Here is a 10,006-nt window from a genome sequence, read left to right on the forward strand (position 1 = left end):
CCAATCACTCTTACTGTGAAGAACTTCTTCCTAATGTCCAACCTGAGCCTCCCTTGGCATAGCTTAAGACTCTGTTCTCTTGTCCTGTCGCTAGTTGCCTGGAAGACTGACCCCCACTTGGCTACGACCTCCTTTCAGGGAGTTGTAGAGAGCAATAAGGATCCCCCCGAGCCTCCTTTTGTCCAGGCTAAAGAACCCCAGCTCCCTCAGCTCCTCCTCATAGGACCTGTGCTCCAGACCCTTCACCAGCTTTGTTACCCTTCTCTGGACACGCTCCAGCACCTCAACATCCTTCCTAAGCTGAGGGGCCCAGAACTGGACACAGTACTTGAGTAGTGGCCTAACCAGTGCTGAGTATGGAGGGACAATCACTTCCCTAGTCCTGTTAGCCAAACTGTTCCTGATACAGGCCAGGATGCAATTTGCCTTCTTGGCCACCTAGGCACACTCCTGGATCATGTTCAGCTTCCTGTCAATCAGAACCCCCAGGTCCCTCTCTGCCTGGCTGCTCTGTGCCCAGCCTGTAGCACTGCAGGAGGTTGTTGTAGCCAAAGTGCAGGACCTGGCACTTGGTCTTGTTAAATCTCATACTATTGGATTTGAGCCATCCATCCAGCCTGTCCAGTTTCCCCTGCAGAGTCCTCCTACCCTCCAGCAAATTGACACGCCCCTCAGCTTGGTGCCACCTGCAAATTTGCTGATGGTGGACCCAATCCCCTCTTCCAGATCATCAATAAAGATATAAAACAGAACTGGACCCAACACTGATCCCTGAGGGACACCACCACTCTCTGGGCCCGGCCCTCCAGCCAGTTCCTAACCCAGCACAGAGTGCCCCTGTCGAAGCCATGGGCTGCCAGCTTTTTCAGGAGTATGCTTTGGGACACTGCACCAAAGGCTTTGCTGAAGTCCACGTAGACCACATCCACAGTCTTCCCCTCATCCACCAGTCAGGTCACCTAGTCATAAAAAAAGATCAAGTTGGTCAGGCAGGACCTGCCCCTCCTAAATCCATGCTGGCTGGGTCCGATCCCCCAGCCACCCTGTAGGTGCTGTGTGATTGCAACCAAGATGATCTGTTCCATAACCTTGCCAGGCACTGACGTCAGGCTGACAGGCCTGTAGTTCCCCAAATCCTCCTTCCAGCCCTTCTTATGTATAGGCCAACCCCTAGTCATGTGGGACCTCCCCAGTGAGCCAGGACTGTTGGTAGATGATGGAGAGTGGCTTGGCGAGCTCTTCCGCCAGCCCCCTCGTCACCCTTGGATGGATCCCATCTGGTCCCATAGACTTGTGAGGATCCAAGTGGCCCAGCGGGTCAATAACTGCTTCCTCCTGGATTACAGAGGAGCTATTCTGCTCCCTATATCTGTCTACCAGCTCTGGAGGCCAGCTGTCCTGAGGACAACCTGTCTTATTGTTGAAAACCGAGACAAAGAAGGTGTTAAGTACCTGAGCCTTTTCCTCATCTCTGGTAACTATATTCTCCCCTTGTGTCCAATAAAGAATGGAGGTTTTCCTTGCCCCTCCTTTTGCTATTAATGTATTTATAAAAACACCTTTTATTATTCTTTACAGAAGTGGCCACATTAAGTTCTAATTGAGCTTTCGCCTTTCTAATTTCTTTCTGCATGACCTAATGACATCCTTAAACACTTCCTGAGTTGTCTGCCCCATTTTCCTAGCATTGTAAGGGGTTTTCTTCAGAGGAGGGACTAAAAGCAGAACTGCAATTTTTTACACATACAGGATTATTTTCGGAGGCTCTCCAGTCACAGGTGAGGCCTTGAAAATGACAGCCATGACAAGACTGATGCTTTTCAAAAATCCTGGTTTTAAAATACTAAGAAAGAATTCTTCCTGAAGTGTTCACTTTCACCTGTCCCATCTGTCTAGATACTACTGCACTTCCCCTAGGATCATGCATCCCCTGGGGTGGTTTGCTCTGTAGCATTTTGGGATTAGAGGTAAAATATTAAGAGACTTACAGGTTTAATTACTGTTAAAATGCAGAAGCTAGAGAGCCATGTCTTTCTAATGCATTTATCACATTCCTCACTTCTTACATGAGTGCTGAAAACAAGCCTCACCTCATGTCTAGTCTGAGAGTTACAAGAAGTTGCATAATGAAAGGGCTATAAATGTCACCTTCTCACCCTCAGAGTGGTTTAGAAAAAACTGCCCTTTCATGAGGTTTAAACACTTAATGTAAGTAACTTGGACAACTGCACACCCATATTTGGCCATGTTAAGACACGACAAAGTCCAAGTGCCAGAGTTTGACACAGGCACTTAATAGCTTTGGTCTAAGTTCTCCTGCATGACTGCTGCTATTGACAGCTCTCCTTTTGTCTGACTCTGTACCTTGTAAACTTCACAGTTTCAGGTGCTCTTAGCCAGACACAGCTGGTGTGGGACACAGTTCTCTGAGCTGCTACAGTACCCCTAAAGAGTATGGGACACATCAGTACTGTGCTTCAGCTGCCAGGGCAGAACAGATACAGATAATGGACAACAGGTCTCAGATCTGGCAATTCATCCGAGTGCAGATGCAGAACTTCATGCTGGATCGAGAACAGAAATGCAGCACTGACTGATGATAATGTGCAGAAAAAGAGGGTTCCTCCAGATGGCCAGTCTTTCATTTCACTGTTTCAAGCCAACAGTGATCAAAAAGTAGATCCCATTGAAGATGTGTCCTTTCCTTCACCCATCTGGAACAGGGACAACTCGATGTATGCAAGCAAGGCATGCTATCTCACTGCACCTACTGAACACAGAAAGTTACAGAAGTAAAACATACAGAAAGTCAAACACACCTTCACAGACAATATGTTGGCTATTTCCACTCCAGATGGCCTTAAAGCAGGAAGGTTGTACAAGTGGTAGCTTTTGGCTCCTGCTATCCTAACCCTAACCCTAACTGAGAGAAGTAAACTTCTGTGTACCATTCAGTTCAACTGGACAAGTACAGGTTGCTTAATGTTAGGGCTATAGTTTTTCTATTCTAAACTAAATGCCTCTTTATTAAAGATATTACTGGACTATCTCTAATATCCTAAATATAGCAAAATTTAGGCATGCAGTGGTATATTTTTGAACATTTTGGTGGAGAGAGAGGAAATGCTGTATTAAAACTTCGCTTCTCTTTGGAGGTTCTCTGCACAATCATGTAGGTTTCATAAAACAGTTTTATAATACCCCAGATTCGCTCACACTGCAAACTTCTTGAATTGATGAACTTAATAAGCAAAAAGCTTAGTTTTATACATATTAATTTATCCTAAATAATTTCTAGTACCTTGGGTTATTTACAACAAAAAAACACAGACCTTTTGTTCCAGATGAGCTCAGCAGATCAGGAGTCAGTCTTTTCAGCTAGTCTCTACAGCAGCCAGGTTTCCAGTAACGTGGGCAACAAAACACCTTAGCAAGTGAACTCCTGAAAACTCCACAGAACTGTGGAAACAGAGGTGTGGATGTTTAGTGCCAGATAATGCTGTGTCTTGGAGTAATACGAGCAAACAGCTACTTGCTGTGTTCAATTACATCTCCCACAGTGCAGCACACCTTGGTATGAACCTCAAGTTCGGCTCCCTAATGCAACAATTACAGCTGCTACTGTTACCAGAACTCCAAATAGAATGGCAAAGCCTGCTAACATCCAGCACCAAGACTGCTGCCCACCTCCAAGAAAGTTCAAAGGAAGAAGCAACCTTGAAAACAACTCTGCAGAGGAGAGGGAAGAAGAAAAGGGACATTTCCCCATTAGCAGCCCACCCTCCATCCTTGGGTCATAGAGAGGGGCTGCCTCTAAAGTGAACAAACCCATTTCAGCTCAGCTTGCCCTACTGAATTTATCACCCAAAAGGAAATGGCAGCAGCGCAGCAGAGCTTTACCTGACCAGGAACAGTTGAGGAAAGCATCCCTGAGTGTTCTCCTTTACAAACTCCTGGATCCCCAGTACATTCTTTAACAACAGTCCCCGGGCAGCTCGGTCAATTTTGGTTAACACCATCTGCACGGATCCAGAAAGGGAGGATTAAAAGAGGAAAATAAGATTATTTTGCTGCTAGCCTAGAACATCTGTAAGAGTCCTGGACCATCTTGCAAGGCAGACTGAAAGCTCTGGGTCATATCTAGGGGGAAAAATTGAACACAGTTCACCAAAACATTTTTATAGCCTGCATAAGGAGTAGGCATTTTCAAGCTCCTCAAGCTGAGCACTGAAAAAAAAAAAGTATCCATTTAATAAACAAAGCAAAAAATCCCTTAAATCCCACTTGCCTTACTCAGCACATTTTAGGCATATTTTATTAACAATAAATGGGGTTGGCTTACTGCATGGATAGAACAACCTGCATAAACTCAAGTACAGGGTACACACCCTTACAGATTTCCCGTACCTTATAACCAACCCAAGAAAGCAGCATCACCTACCACATAAGGAATTCCAAACTCTTCCAGCATCTCTACTGCAATATGATCTGTTTTCTGGAGTCCAACTACACCATCAACTAACAGAAAAGTCCTCTTCAAGCTGCCAGAAAGACAAGCAACAGTAATTGCCACCATTATTTCACGCCTGCTCTGCTACTTCCAAAATCATAAGGAGAAACAAAAACATGAGATCTGGGGATAGGAAGAGTCAAGAAAAGCCATGCATGGAAGATGAAGGTCAGCATGGAGCAGCATCTCAGTCTTTTCTGTTGTTTTGATCTGAGCATGAATGAATGACACTGCAGAAGCTCCCGGGGAAATTATGTCAGAACTAACCAACACTACCACTGCAAGCACCTACCCCTCTTCATTTTTTCACCTAATTACATGACACTGTATGTAGGTGTCTGGCATTCACTGCTGTGAAAGTCCCTTACTTGCGCCGTTCCTGCAGGTAGGCCTCCACCATCTCCACAAAGTCTTGCGGGGCGCGGTAGCCGTATCCTGGCATATCCACCAGAGTAAAGTACTTCCCTACTTTGAAGAAATTCATCTTCTTAGTGTGGCCCTGAGAAGAGGATTTAGGCAAGATCAGGGAAGGCAGTGGTTTTAAAAAACTGCTTTAAGCAGTGTACTAGGAGATGCCCCACAAAACATCTCTATTCCATGCCCCTGTTCCCCCAGAATGCTACTGTTGCTTTAAGCTACCCAGTCTCCTACCCTTGTAGCAATCCTACATGGCTCTATCCATAAAACAGACTAAAAATGCCTTCATGGGCATCTCAGTTTCTTCTCAAAGGACTTAATAGCACGTGCTCAAGCTGTGCAACTCCTCTGTCTGGCACATGTGCCAGGCCTGGTTGAAGAGCTAAGCTCGGCTCTTTCTGCCTCTTCCTGTGCTTGAGCAAGGCCATTGCCAGATATGAGGTGGTGGCCACCACAGCTGGCACATTCTCCTGCTGTTTCAGGTTACCCAGGAGCTTGTCCCCTCCCACCCTTCTCAGCCCTACTCTCTGGCCTGGCATCAGTTTCTGACAAAGATGGACAGAAGTTGAAAAAGTCACTCACCGGAGTTTTTGACACTCTGACCTCCACTTCTGGAGACAGTGAAAACAAGGCCCGAATTAAAGATGATTTCCCCACATTGCTTCGGCCGATGAAGCACACCTGCAGAGGGAGAGGCAGAGAGGGCACATCTACACCTGCCCTCATTGTGCCGGGACAGTCCCACAGTCCTGGTCATTTCCCAGCCCTTGGTGCCAGTGCCTGGGGACAGCGGTGTCCTGTGCCACGGGCACGCCGGGCTGCTGGGCTGCACAACGGAGAGCAACAACAAATGAACTATTTTAAAACAGCAGCAGTAAGTGCAGCACGCACTGTGCAGTGCTCTGACACTGCAGCCCCCAGAGCTACGCAACCACTGCCAACACCCCCTTGCCCCAGCAGCTCAGCCCGGCCCGGGCGGTGGGAAGCTGCTGTCCCAGCCCGGTCACAGCCGAGGGGTGCGAGGGCAGCGCAGCCCTGACCTCGGGCAGGGCGGGCGGCGGGGCGTGCTCCATGCGGACGGCGGAGCTCACGTAGTCGATGGGGTGGCCCTGGCCGGACCTGAAGAGCGCCTCGGCGCGCTGCAGGGCGCCCAGCCCGGGCTCGAAGATGTGGAACCACGCCGTGTCGGTGCCGGGCGCCAGGTACCGCTCCAGCTTCTGCAGCGGGAACATGATCCCGGTACGGCGGCTCCGCTCCAGCCGCAGCACCTGGGACAGGGCGGCCAGCGGCGGCGGGACCCGGCCCGCCACACCGCCCGCCCGCGACAGCAGCATCCCGGCGCCTCCAGGCGGGACCCGGCCAGGCCCGGAAGGCGGCGGGCGGGACAACGGGATAGCGGGGCGGGACAGAGGGATAGTGGGGCGGAGCAGGGCGGGCGCGATATCTCGGGTGCCCCCGCCCGGCCCGGTACTGTCAGGGCTCGGCTCGGCGGCGGCAGTGTCCTGCTGTCCGTATCGCCCTTTGTGAGGGGCAGGCCCTTCCCAGGCCCGGCTGTTTACAAAATCACAGGATATGCGGAGTTGGAAGGGACCCTCAAGAACCGTGGAGTCCAGCTCCTGGCCCTGCACAGGACACAGCCCCGAGAATCACACCATGTGCCCGAGAGCATTGTCCAAGCGCTTCTTCAGCTCTGTCAGGCTTGGTGCTGTGACCACTTCCCTGGGGAGCCTGTTCCAGTGCCCAAACACCCTCTGGGTGAAAACCCTTTTTCCAATATCCTACCTAAACCTCCTTTGACGCAGCTTCAGGCCATTCCCATGGATCCTTCCACTGGTTACCAGAGAGAAGCGACCAGTGCAAGCCATTCTGCTTCCCGTCATGGGGATGTTGAAGACCACAGTGAGGTCTCCCCTCAGTCTCCTCCAGGCTAAGCAGACCAAGTGACCTCAGCTACTCCTTGTATGGCTTCCCCTCCAGACCCTTCACCATCTTCATTTTTCACCTTTGGACATGCTCTAATAGCTCTATATTCTTATATTGTCGTGCCCAAAACTGCTCACAATATTCAAGGTGAGGCCATCTCAGGTCAGAGCAGAGGGGGACAATCCTCTTCCTTGACTGTCTGGTGATGCTTTGCCTGATGCCCCCAAGGACACGGTTGGCCCTCTTGGCTGCCAGGGCACTGCTGACTCATATTCAACTTGTCTTCGACCAGGACTCCCAGGTCCCTTTCTGTAGCACTGCTTTCCAGCAGCTCATTCCCCAGTCTGTATGAACATCCAGGGTTGCCCCATCCCAGGTGCAGAATCCAGCACTTTCCCTTATTAAACTTCATATGGTTGGTGATTGCCCAGTCCTCTGATTTATCAAGGCCTCTTAGCAGGGCCTCTCTGCCTTTGAGGGAGTCAACAGCTCCTCCAAGTTTTTGTCATCTGTTTAGCTTTGGGTCTTCTCATCTGTGTTCTTACAGACTCAGGCCAAGCCCAGCAACACCTCTGAGCCGCTGAGGGCTCCATGCACTGATGCTCTGTTTGGCCACGGAACAGAGCAAAACAACCTAGTCCTGCAGCATCCTCTGGCTCCCTGCTGCAGCCATCAGTTTTCCAAGAGCTATCCTGATAAGTAAAAAAGTCAAGAAATTAAAGAAAAAAAAATCAGTAATTTCTGTTTAAGTTGAACTATAGAGAGGTCAGTTCTATTTTGGATAAAATAAACAAACCCAAACTAAGCACAAAACTGTTGTTCACATTATAGTAAAAAAACCCGTGAAGTTTTACTGCTTAATTGATATGTATCAGAGCGCTGTTTTCATATTTAAAAAACTACAGAGCTTTTTACATTATAAAAAGCTCCATGACTACAGTTCGTAGGGCTACAAAACCTGCAGAAATAAATGTATGTCCTTGAAACATTTCAGCTTCAAAGAAGTACCACAATTTTAGCACCCTTAAATAAAAGTAAACTTCTATCAGTATCTTTATTAAAGTAATATATAAAGATATCTTGATGTTGGCCTTACAGCCAGGCAAGCCTGGGCGTCCTGGGGAACGCTGCTTTTTCTTTGAGACAGAGACCCCTTTTTCTTCTGCAGTCACAGCCTTCTGTTTTAAGTGCTATAATTCTGAATAGTTTAATTATTACAATAAGTAGATTTAAGTCCAGGAAGGACTGTTAGAAGATAACAGAGGCTACATCCTACTTTCTTTGTATTGAGCTCAGTTACAAAGCTGTAGGAAGGGAACTTCCATCCCTTAAGAAAAGGCCAGCCAGCAACATACATGTGTCTCAGAGATAGCTTCAAATATTTTGTGGTAAGACAAACTTCTACGGAAATGCTGCTTCTCAAATTTATGATCAGCGAAAGCTGTTAATGGTGAGAGGTTAACTGTATAAACCTAGGGGAAAAAAACCCCTATATTCTACTACCTGTAAATCAAGTCCTCTTAAAATGTGCTTTGTTTCACAGCAAGACAGAGCTCAAATGTGCATAGCTCAGGACAGACCACAATCACTGGCTGCTACATGCATGCTTAGAAGAGTGCTCTCAAATAAATCTACAAATGCCCTTTATTTGGTTCCAACCAGTTTGGAATCTACAGAGCAGGCCTCCCTCCTGTCATCCCAGGGGTGTGAATAACCATAGGTAAATGTAGAGGAAAAAAAGCAAAACCTTTCAAGAATTATGTCAAGAACACTGCTAATTGTTTTTTTGAGGGGCTTTTTGATGGTAATGCAGCAACCTAATTTTAACTGAAATCTGTGGTGAATCTGGTAACAGCAAAACCACACTGTCCAGAGGTATGTTCATAACCATTCCAGTAGGCAGATTTCCACATTTCTATGCCAAACTGTGACACGCAAAACAGAGGAAGTGCTACTTTTGCCTCAGAGTCCCACACAGCTCACTGCTGCAGGCAGCAGACTTGCCTACTTCAAATCACCCTGCAGTAGTTACCCTCACCAGGCACATGTTCTCTAGCACATCACACCCAGAACAGCCAGCCAGAGACAGGAGGGAAGGCAACAGAGAAACCAGTCAGGCCATTTAACAATACCTCTGCAGGTGTGATGATGTGAACAGAGGTGCCCAGTTCACAGGCTAGTGCCCCAGCCACTGTTAAGTCTTCCCTTTAATGTGACTACGTAGGTGGCAGGAACAAATTAAGATGGTATAGGACTTTCTGAACACTTGTAATTATAGCAATTATAGCAATTATAGCAAAGGGTGAGATAAACAAGAGCGTCCAGTAAACCCACATCTAAAACCTGAAATACAGAACTGTGCGTTTCAGCGGAAGGTGGTTTGGTTTTTTTTCCTGTACTAAATTGCAGTCAAGGTTTTATAAGGACAGACTATGAAGATGGAAAATGGCAGGTTACTGTGGACAGAGCTGGTAAATTAGCAACATTTAAGCCTACTTTGTATCTCCCCTGAAAGACTATTTTCTATTGTGCATGTTATTGCCAAACATTAGGCATTCTGTCTGACATTGCCTATGCCTCATGTCTGCGACAGCAGATGTCTCTTTTCAGTTGTTGGTTATGTAGTTCAAATGTTAGGGAATTACTACAAATTTAGTCCACATTAAAAACTCTGACAATCATTCCTCTGGAGTTTGAAAGAGGGATCTATAACCATTGACACTGACCTAAATCCCAAACAATGGCCAAGAGCGTGGAGCTGGAAGGAAGTGGTAACACTTGTTGTCTTGTCTGGTCTGATCTTGTCTGGTCTGATCCCAGCATCGTGAGACAGGTCAAACTGTTATTCATTTCAGCTACCTCTCAGAGAAGAGTATCTGTGAGACCATCTGGAGATGGAATTCTGTGAGAGCAGTGAGGGCCTCTTGCTGTGCATTTGGAACAGGCAGTTTGGTTCCTGTGAACCAAAACCAGCTGGGCTCTTGAGTTTCATTTCTAGAAAGAGAAACTCAGACCACATATTGTCACCAGAAAGCATGCTGAAAAGGACAGAGCACACGCACCAACCTGCCTACTTTTTTCTGTGACAGTAAGAGCACTGCTGACTGTGTCTAAATCTGTGCTTGCCCTTAAATACATCTTATGTTCTTTTCACTT

The 10,006-nt window shown here is 47.4% G+C and overlaps 1 protein-coding gene across 1 annotated transcript; it reads right to left on the bottom strand.

Annotated features, from left to right (window-relative positions):
- Positions 1 to 2,523: 2,523 nt before the first annotated feature.
- Positions 2,524 to 6,201, bottom strand: GTPBP8 (GTP binding protein 8 (putative)). The gene is made up of 7 exons (XM_017833998.1): positions 5,968 to 6,201; positions 5,510 to 5,608; positions 4,879 to 5,009; positions 4,442 to 4,541; positions 3,901 to 4,019; positions 3,333 to 3,459; positions 2,524 to 2,767 (listed from the first exon to the last, which is right to left on the bottom strand). The coding sequence occupies exons 1-6, from the start codon at positions 6,157 to 6,159 to the stop codon at positions 3,375 to 3,377; spliced, it is 726 nt and encodes a 241-aa protein (XP_017689487.1). The 5' UTR covers positions 6,160 to 6,201; the 3' UTR covers positions 2,524 to 2,767; positions 3,333 to 3,374.
- Positions 6,202 to 10,006: the final 3,805 nt, after the last annotated feature.

Source organism: Lepidothrix coronata, unplaced genomic scaffold, assembly GCF_001604755.1.
Source record: "Lepidothrix coronata isolate B3197 unplaced genomic scaffold, Lepidothrix_coronata-1.0 Scaffold226, whole genome shotgun sequence".
Lineage (NCBI taxonomy): Eukaryota > Metazoa > Chordata > Aves > Passeriformes > Pipridae > Lepidothrix > Lepidothrix coronata.

What these genes read in the sequence shown, in the direction of transcription:
- GTPBP8 (XM_017833998.1), bottom strand. Translation starts at nt 6,159, where the DNA reads ATGTTCCCGCTGCAGAAGCTGGAGCGGTACCTGGCGCCCGGCACCGAC. An exon ending in AGTTTGGAATTCCTTATGTG is followed by an intron (nt 4,020 to 4,441) that starts GTAGGTGATGCT and finishes GGATCCGTGCAG; the next exon opens with ATGGTGTTAACCAAAATTGA. An exon ending in CCTCAACTGTTCCTGGTCAG is followed by an intron (nt 3,460 to 3,900) that starts GTAAAGCTCTGC and finishes CTGTTTCCACAG; the next exon opens with TTCTGTGGAGTTTTCAGGAG.